The sequence below is a fragment of the Leptidea sinapis genome, chromosome 18, assembly GCF_905404315.1.
Source record: "Leptidea sinapis chromosome 18, ilLepSina1.1, whole genome shotgun sequence".
NCBI lineage: Eukaryota > Metazoa > Arthropoda > Insecta > Lepidoptera > Pieridae > Leptidea > Leptidea sinapis.
In genome coordinates this window covers 6,573,586-6,588,939 of record NC_066282.1, presented here as the reverse complement: position 1 = coordinate 6,588,939, position 15,354 = coordinate 6,573,586, and the positions used below count along the sequence as shown (strand labels likewise).

The following is a 15,354-nucleotide window of genomic DNA, read 5'->3' as shown; positions in this document are numbered from 1 at the left end:
ACTCGACTTAGCCGAGTAGTAGGCATTATATGTTTATGTCCGTTCCTGATTTTAACATTATGGTTATGACAGTTTCTAGCAAATTCACTTATGTGCCTATGAACATATATTACATTATCAAGAGTATATTGAGAAGCAACAGTCAAGATGTTAATTTCTTTGAATTTTGCTCTCAATGATTCTTTAGGACCTCGGTTATAAATACTATGCCCTTTTTCTCTCGGTCAAATATAATACATTTCTCATAATTTTAAATAATTTATTATTGACTATGAAATGCTATAATTATTACTTTTACATTTATATTGTATATTGTTGATGAAAGAACAATGGCGAAATTTTACCTGACTATAGGAATAACCGTCTAAGGTTAGGATAGTTACAAAAAAAACTTCGTAGATAAATTGACTTGTTAGATAAAATTGTATTGCAAAAGGAACCGGGGAAATAAATAAAATATTTATTTCATTTTCACATTATATGCTGTCACGACTATGAAATCACATCCATTTTAGGTTAGATCAAGGAAAGCTATCTGTCAATATGACTGACAGCGATGATCGAGTGATGAATGAGTTTCTAATTTGTATACCTGTCACCTACACCTGTGATCTACCTAATGCTAATAATACCTATCAATTATAGTTACCGCTGTTGTGTTGTTTTGTGCTTTCTTTATTTTAATAAGTAGTTTCTATTTTACATGGCTTGGTTTTGGACTTGAATAATATCTTTCTCTTGTTTTAAACTCTGAACCTCATTTTGAACTACTTCTGCTCTCCATTACCGGACTATGATATGCCCCACGATTTGGTCTAACGTACGCTGTTTATATAACAATAAACAAAATAAAATATTTTGCTTGTTTAATTTACTACTACCTACTTCTACAAAATAAGATCTTGGATTGAGAAAAAGACATTAGAAAACTAGGTACTTATTTTACCAGTTTTTTAAGATTATAAAAATGGAAGTACTTAGTTTAAAAGTCGACCCGAGCCTTAAATTCGGGCGTAGGTTAGGCACACTTTAGAAGTACCTACGACTATGGATTGCGCATTTGACTTCCCTCTTATAAAATTACTTATAAAGCTATGGACAACCAACTCTGGTTTATTGCAAATAAACTGTTATTACCATTGCATCAAGTAACAAGTTTCCATTTTATATAATACTCAGAGTTGTTGACCGTAGACAGTAGTACCGTAGACGTTAGTAATTAGGTAGGTATTTATTAACTATTTGCCTATGGTTACTAGTTCCTATCCTTAAAGATTTTTGGAATTGGTGTTATTCAGTGTTATTGTTGTTGAAACATGTTAGTTGGAATATAATAGATAAGTATAATATATACTTAGTTAGAACGGTAAAGTAATAAAAATAAAAACTTAACCTCAAAACGCAAACAAAATAATCATTTATTTCTCCATTATCCCGGTTCCAAATTAAAAATGAATAATGTCAGTAGATGCAGAAAATTATAGAGAATTAATTAGTACACGTCAGTTCTTGAGACGCTACCATTCAATTTCAAATATTTTGTAGTATGAAACTTCGCCATTGTTCTTTGTTGTTGATGTCCCTTAAATTTTTCTCTCGTCTATTTCAATATTTTTTTCTAATTTAATAATGTGATAATATTAATTTGCTAAAACATATGTGATGCGCTGTTTATGTTTGTTTTGTTACTTTATTTTGATTTGCATCTATAATTTAAGTGGCACCTAAAGAATATTACTTAGCTAGTTATTAGAAATTGTATTCGTGCTCACCCTATTGGAGCAATAAAAATAAATAAATACATGGAAATAAATAAATATGAAACATATTTTGAGATTCAAATAAGGATCGATTATGAAAAATTATTCATGTAAGAAGGTTGCAACGTTTCAAAAAATATAACATTCGAAATTCAAATAGTTCCGATTAGCTAGAAGTGCAAAACTTTGAGTGTGCCCCATGTAACGTGTAGCCAAGTGTGCTAATGTACGTAAATGCGTGTTTTAACATCACTACCTGATATTTCTTTTCTTTTCAGATTTATAAATTAATAAAATTTTGAGTTTTGTTGAATATATGGTTCGACAAACATTTAAATATTATAAATATTTTACATACATCACTGCCACGATAGTTTGCACCGAAAAAAAAATCTAGGAACTTCATATAGCAGTGTTAGGAATTTACGTCCTAACGTTTCCTGAGAACTTTTCTTTTTGCCAATCGGGCTGCTGCCTCGTTTGTTATCATTCTAAGTTATTAAAATACTCCTTCCATGTTTATGGCATTTATATATTTTTTTTATTGTTTTTTAACATTTGTACTGTTATTTTTTCTTTTATTCATGTTAATTGTTCATATCTATTGTATTTGTAAAATATTTGGTGGCAGTTTTCGCAAATAAAGATTATTATTATTATAATTAATAATTTACAACATATCGCCCTTAGTACCCAAGCTCAGATAGAATGAACTTTTCTACAACGAGAAAACAAACTCTCCTTCAAACCCTACCCCAAAAATAAGCTACTAATTTGAAATAATTATTAAGCATGGGAGATTTGCGTAGTAACAAGTTCTAGAGTCAGACATTCAAAGTAAAGCCGGTTTACGTACATATAAAATGCTATCTTGTTTCATTTAACAAAAACTACGAACGTCGTTTAATTGAAATTGAAATGAATTTTTTACTAGTAGTATGTGAATTATTTAAAGGTAAATAAATAGCCTCGAAACAGTGCAGAGGTAAGAATTATTTAATCAACTATAATGTCGATAGAATTCAAAGCAATATAATTCAAAGCAATTTATTGTGTTATCAGTATATCATGATTTGGTTTTACTGGTAATATGTTCATTTATATTTTAATAATATTTTATTAAAACATCAATAAAAAATTTTTGTTTAAATAATATTTTGAGGTGGCGAGAAAATTGCTTGCTTTGCCCACTAATTCTGCAGTGTTTCTGTGTAACGATTTTTTTTTATTTACACCAGTGTATTGGTTTTTGAAAATTCGGCGTGATCTCAGCTTAATTTTATAGTTATCTATAAATGAAACCGCAACCAATGTCCCTCTCTTATCTACAATAATACTTCTCTGTATCATCATCATCACCTCAGTTGGAAGACGCCCACTGCTGGACGAAGGCCTCCCCCAACGATTTCCACGAGGATAGATCCTGCGCTGCCCTCATCCAACGCCTTCCAGCGATCTAGACCAGATCGCTGGAAGGCGTTGGATAATCTTGTGGATCATCATTAGTATCCATCATCATCTCCATCTCATCTTCATCTTCTCTGTATACCTCGATGTAAGTCAAATTTGTATGAAATTTAAGTTACCAATATGAAAAAGACCAATGTAAGGTAAAAAAAAAATATTCACTCTCAAATGTGCGGAAACTTTGTCTTCGCATTTTTATGTTCATTGCGTAACGCACTGGGCAGTAATGCTGCAGATGAACTATCAGAAAGGCGATCCGAAGCTGTAGCATATGGACCGGAGCCATTGCTATCCATACCTCAGGCTCAAATTAAAAAGTGACTGCGAGAAACAACGGAACATTTCAACTAACAGAATTGAGAAACAGCAAAGGATGCAGTCAAATAAAGAATACGGCTCCGGTGCCCTCAAAGAGGTTCGCCCGCAACCTGATAAGACTACACAGGGACAATATACGTACAATTGTGCGTGTATTCACAGGTCACTGTCCCTTGAACAAACATCTATCTATCACAGGTGTAACAGAGAGCCCTTTGTGCAGATGATGCATGGAGTGCAGGAGTGTGGCCGTACAACGGACATAAATACTACCAATCACCAGCATCGCTTCCGGATGCTTGCAGAAATGTAAAAAGACTGCTAGAGTTCTGGAATGATCTGGGCTGGTTGCAGTAAGAAGGCAAACAAAACTCTCGAAATATTCCACTCAGGATCCTCAAATGCTGTATACATCATCGTATCAGGTGACAAATCCTGTATATACAAGTACGAACTCGAAACAAAAAACCAGTTGTAAATTTAAATTTTGAGTTTGGGTGTTCAAAAATGGGTTAAAGCCAACAAAACTGTTCGTTCACGGAATGTTGCAAAAAAAATGGTGGCCACGTTTGTCTCCAAAACCGGCCATGTTGCGACTATTCCTCTTGAGGGACAAAGAACGGTTAATGCAGAATGATATGCTAGCATTTGTTTGCCACAAGTCGTTTCTGAACTCCGTAAAGAGAACTGCAACCGCCGCATCATCCTCCATCACGACAATGCGAGTTCTCACACCGCGCACAGAACAAAAGAGTTTTTAGAGCAAGAAAACATAGAATTATTAGACCATCCGCCGTACAGCCCCGAAATTCCCTAAAATAAAGAATTAATTGCGTGGTCAGAGATTTTCAGTGTGGTGTCATTAGGAAAATCGTTTATGCTATAAGAACCTTTCCCACACACACGTTTTTTAACAATTCTTTTAAATTTCGTAACACATCTGTTTTGTACATTTTCTGGGATCATATTGTAGAAGCATATACATCACCCAACAAAAGACTTACTAACTCGACCCAACCGAGTAGTAGGCATAACAAGTTTATGTTTGTTCCTCGTGTCAACATTATGAATGTCACAATTTCTAGAAAATTCCTCAATACAGAACATTATCAAAAATGTATTGAGAAGCAACAGTCAAATTCCCTCTTCTGCAGCACAAATATGGTATTAATATCGGCCGCACTGCCCCATAACAATAGACCATAGGACATAATACTATGAAAATAACTAAAGTATACTAATCTCGCCGTATCTATGTCAGTTAACCGTCTTATTTTCTTAACCGCATATGCTGCAGAACTAAGCCTATTCGCCAATCCTTCAATCTGGGGGCCCCACTGCAATTTGGAATCAAGAGTAATGCCAAGAAATACAGCAGATTCCACTGGTTTTACCACCTCTCCTTTTAATAAAATATTCGCATCTACATTTTTGACATTTGGCGCGGTGAATTTAATATATTTGGTTTTATTACTATTTAACAATAAGTTATTGGCGCTTAACCAGTACACGATGTCAGATAGAGCATTGTTTACTTCTTCATATAAAACTTGGCTTCGTTTCACTTTGAATATAAGTGAAGTGTCATCCGCAAACAATACCACCTTGTGTTTTTTTTTCTACAAGGTTAGGTAGATCATTTATATAAATTAGGAAGAGGAAGGGTCCAAGAAAAGACCCTTGTGGTACCCCCATACCGAGAAGAGTCCCAGGAGATCTCCTGCCATTCACCTCGTTCTCTGTATCCTATTTTTTAAATATGAGATCAGAAGATCGAGTGCAGATCCTCGTATACCATAGTGACATAGCTTCCTGACCTGCGTTGAATGTTGAACACAATCAAAAGCCTTAGATAAATTACGGAAGATACCAAGTGCATTCTGTGATTCCTCCCAGGCCTCAAAAATATTTCTGATGAGTTCAACAACTGCATCCGTAGTCGAGCGTCCCCTAGTAAATCATAAAGTTGTGTCACTTCCTTGATTCCCGAAAATTTCAGTGCCGCCCTCGTAAATGCTTGTAAATTTAAATTTTGTGTCTAATATAAATATAAAATATTGCAAACATCACTACTAAATACTTATCATAATTGATATTATGTCGCATGTAGCTATTTAATGATATAATATGTAATTTCAAATTAACTTCAAACGAACAACTTCTAACATTAGTATTGTACATTTTTCTATGCTGCTCAAATATGAGCGTGTACTACTTTTTCTTGCTTTGTGTTATATTTGTGGTACATCCAAATCATGTTATTTGTAGGTGAGTATATTATAACTTTTACAAAAATGACTTAAACGCCGTTATAACTTCTTAGATGTGGTACTAAACTATAATTTCATTACTGGCACAGTCATAGATATAAAAATCAGCAGGTAGGGAAGGAAGAAGACAAGCAATAAGTGCTATTCCTAGCGGGATAACTGTCGCCCTATGTATACATACATTACATGCGAATATTAAGGGAATGTGCAGAAATTATGTGCAAAATTAAATTTCTAATAAATTAAGAATTTAATATGTCTAGCTCATAGTGGGGACCAGGGTGCCATTTTTTATCTGAAGCAGCGGCTAAGACGGCAGACTAAAGTGCCAAGGGATATCAACAAAGCCCGTTGAAAGAATCTGGCAAGGCAAGGTTGTATTTCCTCTTATCAACTTTGCAATTCAGATCCTAGATGACCAGCGCTGCAGCCCAGGTTCGATTAGCCTGTTTTGCAATCAACTGCTGCTCTATCTGACGAATTTAACTAGTAAAATGGCTGTGATATGCCGCTGTTCTATTCTGTTCAGCGTGGTATGAAAATATCCATGCCCTGAGTCTCACAGGCCACTGAAATGGGACCAACTAAAGGGATACAAATTCTGCCCCAATCTGCTGACTTGTAGTACCAATCGCGGCAAGTCACTTGTGTTCTCAGATTGGTACTACACTTATATATTTGGGTAATTAATGGTGGGAAATCCTTAAAGAGGTCTTGAGAAGTGTCTCCTGAATGTGGACAGTTGCAACATAACATTCGTTGCAAATGTCCACATTAAGCGTAGAGTGAGGTGCCACGTTGTTTCCACGTTTTTCCTCGGTGGTGACAGTACTTCTTACTGTGCCCTCCGGAATACGAGCATAAGCATGTGGGCAACGATTCCCCAACTCTGGCAGAGCCGTTAGCCCCCTAGAGTATTGTGGTAGAATGATAGAGGATAGGGAGGAATGGGTGCCAGTTGTCGACACTAACCTGTACGAAACACAGCGGCGCTAGGCCACCAGTAAAGTCTGGCACGGTTCTAGTGTCATCGTAAGTTAGGAGCGTGACTCTCTTATATCGAAAATCATCTGAGTGAAACCCTTGGGCCTGAAACTATCCCTATTCTTTTACGCCCCGGTACAGCACAGGGATTTTAGAAAATAATATTGATGAAACGTAATATTTTATATGGTACAGTTACAGGCTTTTGAAGAGTTTCCCTAGTCAGATATAGTGACATTTCGATTGATACTTAATCACTACATAGTTACTGGTTTTACTTTGGCCCGTATTTAGTATAATTTGTGGAATATCGATAAAATTAATTTAGTACAACTATCAATCTTCTTATTCGTAAAAACACCAACCGCTTATTGAATCGATTTTATGATAGTAAGACAAAACTGTTTGATAACTAAAATAGATTTAATTGTGGATAGTTATTATTACTAATATTGTTAAGAGGACGGGTTAAAGGAAACATTTTCTCGACTTTTCTACTTCTTTTTTAAGTGAAACGCCCTGCCCATTATAATTAAGTTCCGCTTAGGTTTCTTAATTGAACCAAAAATTCTGATCGGTATCGCATTAACATTAGATGGATAGGCATGAGGTCATAATCAGTAATTTTAATACGGCGTCTTTCAAACCAAAATACAAATATACAAAACCTTGCACATTACGGCATCATATCAGAAAATGGCGTCGCAGTCGCATGTATTGATTGTTACTTGAGGTATTCGACTCAAAAAAAATCTCAAAAAAATCTCAAAAAAAAATCTGAACTTTAAAGTTCAATAGAGGACTGTCCATTATGATTGAAAACTGCTCGAGTGCAATCATACATATCTTCGAAAACCAGTGAAACCCACGACCCTCCTATCGGTTATTTAATGATGCATTGGTACTATTAACACGCTGGACGAAGAAAAATTATATTCTGAACATACTTCTTCAATTAAATGGACTCTTGAAGTAAGCAAAAAGACATTGAAGAATATACTTACATTTTTTCCACTGTACTCATCATCACCCAGAAGACCACTGCTGGGCAAAGGCCTTCCCCAAAGATTGCCATGACGATCGTTCCTGCGCTGCCATCATCTAACCTAGCGATCTTGACCAGATCGTCGGTCCATCTTGTGGTCCTACCAACACTACGTTTTCCGGTACGTGGTCGCCATTCAAGGACTTTACTGCCCTAACGGCCATCTGTCCGTCGAGCTATGTGCCCTGCCCACTACCTCTTCAGTTTCGCAAACACCTGCACATGAACAAGCTGTTCAGCTGATGGTAATTGATACGCCCTGCCCATTAGAATTCGGATTCTTGAAAAACCCAAAAATTCTGAGCGGTAGTTTAGGTTGGCACTACAGATAATTAAATAAATCAGTGAGTTTCCAAGACAGCAGTTATTACATATTAATATCGCATGTTTTGCAGCCAAACATACAATGATACAGAATGCCCAAAAATTACCCCTGGATCGGCATCTTCCACCTTCACTGCTGCACTGAAGTATTTTGCAGGAGAGCAATGCAATGTTTACAGTGATGTCCATCCCAAGTCAGAAGTTAATGGTAAGTTATTAGTTAAACAAGTATTCATTATGAAACTCATTTAAAGGCTTCAAAATCATTAAATGGCTTTCATTGTTATGTAAATCAGCGTTATAATATAAAATTGATGCTATTTATACATACATTCCTATAAGATATTATGTCTAATATATAAAATTCTCGTGTCGCGATGTCTGTTAACAAACCTTTTTATTAATTTGCCAAATACAACGTTTGCCGGGTCAGCTAGTAACATTTAGATTTCTTTAGTTATTTCATACAAAATGATGCTCAAAGACATCTAGTTAGGTCCATTCCAGACTAGCATCTTAAAATAGAAAATTTTTTTGAATACCTATTCTTATAAAATTGCATTTAAAATTAATTTATTTATTAAATCAATCTGAGAAAGAGGTAAACAAAAATGAATTCAGCTGAATAAAAGTCTTAAAATATAAAATCACCAATTACTTTAAATTAATAAGTAAGCAACTATTTTCAAGCTCATTTATGTTACGTGTTACTTTAAGTTACAAATTATTCTATGAATTGTTAAAAAACGTTAGTGTGGTAAATAAATGACTTTCTTAATCATGCCACAGATTGGGAATGGAGCGACCGCGTTCAGGCTATTAAATAATTAGTTTAATTGAACAATATTACTTTGTAAACATATTTTCATGATGATAAAAAAAGCCCGCTAAGTTTGTTGAGCCCATTCTTCTCAGGTTTGAGGCATTCGTTTTGGAATAGGTGGTAGTTTTTGACTTTCAATAAGTGATGTCACATTCTAATTTGAATAAAAATTTGAATTAGAATTTGAGATATCTTATTGCATTATCTTTATTTGTAATAAATATCATGATTAAAATCAAGATGTAGAAAGTCGATTTGAATGTTGCCATATTATGTCTGGCTTTTTGCTATCACAAAGATGAAATTTATTTTTCGTTGTCGTGATTCATGAGATTAACATTTTACTTATAAAAAATTGGTAATTTATATCAACGATGTGGCAATTGCTTGGTTGGCTTAGTATGATAAATGAGATATGTTTAATGTTTGTAGATCATGAAGAATTCGATTTATTAATTGTTGGCGCTGGAACTGCTGGGTGTATTGTAGCAAGACGTCTTGTAGATCAAAATTTCAATGTTTTACTTCTTGAAGCTGGTTCAGACCCACCTGTCGAAGCAAAGGTGATTGTTATTATTTGATAATAGATGGATAAGATATAAAAATATTTCTACCAATAATTTATTTATTTATTTATTCATGTATAGGAAACAAACAGTATTAGAATAATAAATATTAACAGAACTAAAAACTCACACTTTCACAATTGAAGTTTCCAAAAATTATGTTTCACTTTTAGTTAAAAGGTAACTATAAAAACAATAACAAATTTACAAAGAATCACTAAGTCATATAAGTTACACAATACTGTACACTCCTATTATACAGTACTAAAATGAGTTAAGGATTCAGAAAAAAATATATATCATATTATACTTCCTAAATGTATTTTATTTTGTCGGAAACTATAAATTACATAATTATATTAAGTTTGCTGCATATTATAAAGAAACATACACAAAATATGTTTTAAAATTATATAATTTCCCAAAAAAACAATAACGAAATCTGTTGGCAGTACAATCAACCTATTTATTCTGTTATTAATATAAGAACTACCCTCTCATAGACGATTTAAGGACGCGCCACCAATTATCTTTCAGTAAGATTATCTCACTGTGTTCGATTGTGTGCAACATATTCACACTGGACACTTAGTTAATTATCACATCATTTTGATTTCTACCTCAATGATTTGTTTCAGATTCCAAATTTGGTCACCTCAATTTATAAGACGAAATATGACTGGCAGTATTCAACTGTTAACAATGGTCGAACAAGTCAAGCACTGATTAATGGAAATACGTACTGGCCTCGTGGAAAAATGCTTGGTGGTAGTCACCAACTAAATATGATGTTCTACTACAAAGGAGCAGCACATGACTATAAGTCTTGGGAAGAACTCGGTAATAATGAATGGAGCGAACAAAACATTAAAAAATTTTTCAAGAAAGCAGAGAGCTTACAAAGTCAAAAATTACTAAATAATAATGAAATAAAAAATTTCTATGGTCTTGATGGTCTTCAAGTCATAAATACAGTAAATTTTACATACGACCACATTATTGACAAAGTACTTGAGTCATTTCAAGAAATAGGAATAGAAAATAAAGAAGACATAAATACTGCAAATTTAAGTGGATCGAGTAGAAGTACAGTGACAGCTGCAGATGGCAACAGAAAAACTACATACGCCATGTACGTAGAGCCAATAATATCAAGAAAAAATTTCAAATTGATAAGTCAATCATACGTGACGAAGATATTAATTAATGATATGAAAGCTAATGGTGTGGCAGTTAATATTGATGGAAAAAATATGACTTTTAATGCTAAATTAGAAGTTATTTTGAGCGCGGGTTCAATTAATACACCCCATTTGCTAATGCTTTCAGGTGTGGGTGACAAAAAACATTTAGAGTCTAAAAATATTAAATGTAAAGTCGACCTGCCGGCAGTCGGTCAAAACTTACAGGACCATGCGGCGGTTGGGATCCCTATAATGCTGGACCTACCACCTGCCACATCAGAAAGGGACACAAATTTTGACGTTATTAAATATTTATACAACCGTACTGGGTACCTAGCCCAGTCAAGCGTAACAGATATAGGTGCTTTTTATTCACATAATAAACATCTCTCTTACCCGGAATTTCAAAACGTACTTTCTATAGTAAATAATCCATTGCGACTCAGCTTTTTAAGCTATAAAGATGTTATGATGAAGTCATTAATACAACAGGCTCAAAATCGTTCAACTTATGTATTTGAAGTCGTTTTACTGCATCCTTACTCCCGCGGATCAATCACATTAAATTCTTCAAATCCGTATGATTATCCTATAATAGATGCAAATTATTTTGGAGAAGCGCGAGATTTGAAATTAATTACACAAGGTATTAAAATATTAACCAAAATAATAAAAACGGACTATTTCAAGTCTAATAACGCGTTTCTTCCGAGATTGAAATGGCCTGATTGTGATAAATTTAAATTGGATAGTGCAAATTATTGGAAATGTATAGCAAATAATACAGTCACTACAATTTATCACCCTGTTGGAACATCAAGTATGGGCCCCGACCCTAAGAAGTTTGTAGTTGATCAACGACTTCGAGTGCAACAAATAAACAATTTAAGAATAATTGATGCAAGCATTATGCCAAATATCACAAGCTGTAACACAAATGGACCGACTATAATGATTGCTGAAAGAGGCTCTGATTTTATCATTAAAGATCACCTTAAATATAAGAATTAAATTTTGTGTTGAATCTCTCCTTTGAATCCTACAGTTTTATTTAAAAAAAAAATATAAATAAACATTTAAATTGTAAAACTACTTGTTTATCTTGTACAAAAGTTCAATTCCCTTGTGATCGATGATGTGACTTTTGAGCATTTTTTGAAGTGGTAATTTGGAAACTTCGCCGGAATAACTAAAATTATATAAAGATAGACCTTTAATTAAGTAGCATATTGAGATATGTGAGAATTATACGGAAATATGGGTCTTCTTGGTGTAATAACGTCTATTACCTATCAACCTATTCATCATCAGTTTAAGTTAATAGATTGATTAAGGAACTAGGATTTTAAAAATCAAATGGCACCTACAAGATTCTTTTAGCAACCAAAAGGGGCTCTTGTTATTTAAAATTTAATACGCACATTAAAAAAATGTAATGTTGATTAATTATATACCTATAGGTACATAAACGTGATAATGTAGTTTGGATTTTATTCAAAACATGATGACCGTTTGTTTAGTATTTACCAAGTGTTTATTTAAGTTTTATTTATGACCTTTTTAAATCTTTAAATATTCTTTACACATACTCCATAACCAAAGCCTTAATTATAATTATACAGGAAGGAAATTTTTATGTCTGCAATCGATATGCTCTCATGAGCTGAAATTTATTATAAAAAAGAAAGATTGAAGTTGTTTCTATGGCTATACTTTACATTTATTGTTCTGGGACAAATTTTGTTAAAGAATTTAGGTACCTACTTGAGCCACATTTTCTTTGGCCTTCAAGGGTGCTCGCTAAGTCGAACGTACCTACTAGATGAAGGGCACTTGCAGTGGGAAGCGACATGTTCCCTCGATAAGTATCATAATTAAGGTTATGTTTATAATATTGCATAGCAATTTAGATTAGAAAAACGTAGCTTATATAATTGAAACTGCTAGTCCCTTCCAAGTTCTAGCTATGTATAAATAAATACAAGTAACTAGATTATATTATTAACAATATTGGCAAATATGGAACAATATTTTAATTATAATATTTAGATTTTTTTTAATGGAATCTTCTTATCAAATGGGAAAAATATAAAAAAATATAACATATCCATGTATTTATTCACTATCGTTTAATAATTTGCGCTCAGGTACACTTTATTAAAACTCCATCTATGCCTGTTAAAGGAAACTAACATGTTAAAGGCATGTCTCTCTTAAAATCTCAATCGCTCATCAAACAATGTAACAACATTACCACTGTGGTTATTTATACGTGATTCTGAAGTAGCATAGACTGATGTACCATAGCTTATTCATATACAAAAACGCTTTTGGATACATTACGTATATTATATTTTCCTTCGTTAAGAACAAATTTCCATGTTTCGTATCCCCTGGTTGCGTTATTGCATCAGTAGTGCTTTGAGTCTCCAATCAGGTTGCATCACATCACGGCATTTGAATGAACACTTCCCAAAACAGTTACTTTGAATTTGAAAGCTAGTGGTAATTGATTTACTATACCACTGCCACTTGTCAGAAGACGGGGGGGACAGTGACTAAAATACTGAGTCTATCAAGTTATATAAGTTATGGAGGGTGCGTAGATAAAGTACGGCGCTGTATGGCGGTAGCAAGAACTGCTGTGGATGAATTGATAAAAATATGGAAGAACAGAAACATAACAAAAGCTACGAAAATCCGGCTCGTCAAAACACTTGTTTTTCCCATATTTTTGTATGACGTGGACTTTGCGACAACTCAAGAAAAAGAATATTGATACTCCGCAGATGTGGTGCTGGAGGAGGATTCTGGAAGTTTCGTGGACCAAGTTTCGCAACAAAGTCTCCATTCTCTAAGAACTTGGCATAAAACAACGCTTTTCGGTGTTAGTACAGAGTTGCATTCCTAAGCTCTTCAGACACATCTCCTGGCGCGAGAGTTAGTCCATTGATGGCCTTGTCGTGCAGGGCAAAGTGGAGGTTATCAGAGGGCGAGGAAGGTCGTCCATGCGATGGACCGACCAAATTAAGTCTGCTGTGGGCGGTCCATTGTTCGAGTGTACCCGACAGTCGGCCAGCAGGGAAAAGTGATGAATGCTCGTGGGGCGAATCACAACTGCTCCAAGAGATGTTACTTCGTGATGACCACGACCGCTCTGCCACGAGTGGTGAAGTTATAATATGAAAGATACACGATATTATGAAGCATGTAATATTCGTGACGTCACAAGTGACTTCATGTATGACCGGATGTTGGCTCTACTGGCAATCTTCATGCCAGCTGACATTCCTTTAACTGCTTTACCAGAAAGTGGTATGATGAGTTCGAAAAGATATTCGTAAAATTGTTATTTTGAATATACCGAGATTTCGAAAGATTTTTATAATATATATTGGTTTTGAGAAGAGAATAAGAAAATGGTTTTAAAATGAATGAATATTCATACGTGGCTGGTAAGAACTATTATTACTATGTTATATTAGGCAAACCTGCCAGCAAAACAAAACCGAGACTTACCTTTTTTTTTAAGTATTGGTGCTTCGTTAACGTGAGGGTCGAGCATAACTAGTTTTAAGCCATAAACACATGATTGGATTTGGTACGGCCGAACCATTGGACACGGTCCGGTAGAGGATCATATTCGATGGTATGTCGCATCGTCTATTGCACACAATTTTTCTTTTAACCATCCGGGCTGGGTACGGCTCGGAAGAGTACGAAGGCATAGTACAGTAGCAGAGTACATAGGTGCGAGGCGCCCACCCACGCTCACCGGACCGTCCGATGGTCCAGCCGCACCAAATCCGACCATGTCTTTAGGCTGCTAGATATTACCTATAAATTTGTCCTATTTTGTACTATCCTGAACTAATATCGAAAAGAGAGAGAGAGAAAGTGATAAGATATTTAAACGGTGTTAAATGTGGTGTTGTTGAAGTTAACTCAAATTGGCAAGAGGCTCACGGCGTGGCAAGTGGTCACGCAACCGCATAGACATCTGCAACATCAGGTGTCAAGAGATGTGTTGCCGGCCTTTAAGGTGGGAGTAGATGCAAGCCTCCCTCGTTGTCTTAATTTGTTTACTACTATTACTTAATAATATTTTTAAAATTGTTTTCCATTTGTATATTACAAAAGTAGGAATCTAAGAAAAGAATGAATTATTTTTCGATACTGCCATTTGGAAAACTTCAGTTTCAATTATATTCTTGATATAAACATATTATTAAGTTTTTTAATCTACGACCAGTTTAATGGTTTGAAATTCGAAGTTGGAATAGTTATTAACATAGATAACGTCATTCGATTGAAAGTCAACTTGAATAGGGGATATTTCGAATGTATTTGATTCCTTACAATTCCGCACAATATGTTACGCAGTAACCATAAAAAAGCACAAGCATAGCAGCCAGGCGAAGCTTCGAGTGTTTCTGGAAATTGAACTTCTATTTTGATATTCATATTAGTGCTATTGGAGATTATAGTGGCAGCCTAGCATTGCTTGCGGCTTCACATTAGCAGGATAGCACATAACGTGCCCAATCAACAAATAATGGTTCAAATTGTCATTCTAGGATACAAACAAAGCCATGTTTTGTTTTATCATGTAT

General features: G+C 34.6%; 2 protein-coding genes across 3 annotated transcripts in view; one reads left to right on the top strand and one right to left on the bottom strand.

Moving 5' to 3' along the window:
- Positions 1-15,354, bottom strand: part of LOC126969424 (ecdysone oxidase-like) — a 492,930-nt gene that overhangs the window by 178,422 nt on the left and 299,154 nt on the right. The gene's annotated exons all lie outside the window — the stretch shown is intronic.
- On the top strand, positions 5,712-11,830 carry LOC126969421 (ecdysone oxidase-like). The gene is made up of 4 exons (XM_050814827.1): positions 5,712-5,813; positions 8,240-8,376; positions 9,424-9,554; positions 10,196-11,830. Exons 1-4 carry the CDS (start codon positions 5,746-5,748, stop codon positions 11,750-11,752), a joined length of 1,893 nt encoding a protein of 630 aa, XP_050670784.1. The 5' UTR covers positions 5,712-5,745; the 3' UTR covers positions 11,753-11,830.

Excerpts from the sequence above, each read along its gene's own strand:
- LOC126969421 (XM_050814827.1), top strand. The coding sequence starts at position 5,746 with ATGAGCGTGTACTACTTTTTCTTGCTTTGTGTTATATTTGTGGTACAT. Across the intron at positions 5,814-8,239 it reads CCAAATCATGTTATTTGTAG|CCAAACATACAATGATACAG; the intron begins GTGAGTATATTA and ends CATGTTTTGCAG. Across the intron at positions 9,555-10,195 it reads ACCCACCTGTCGAAGCAAAG|ATTCCAAATTTGGTCACCTC; the intron begins GTGATTGTTATT and ends GATTTGTTTCAG.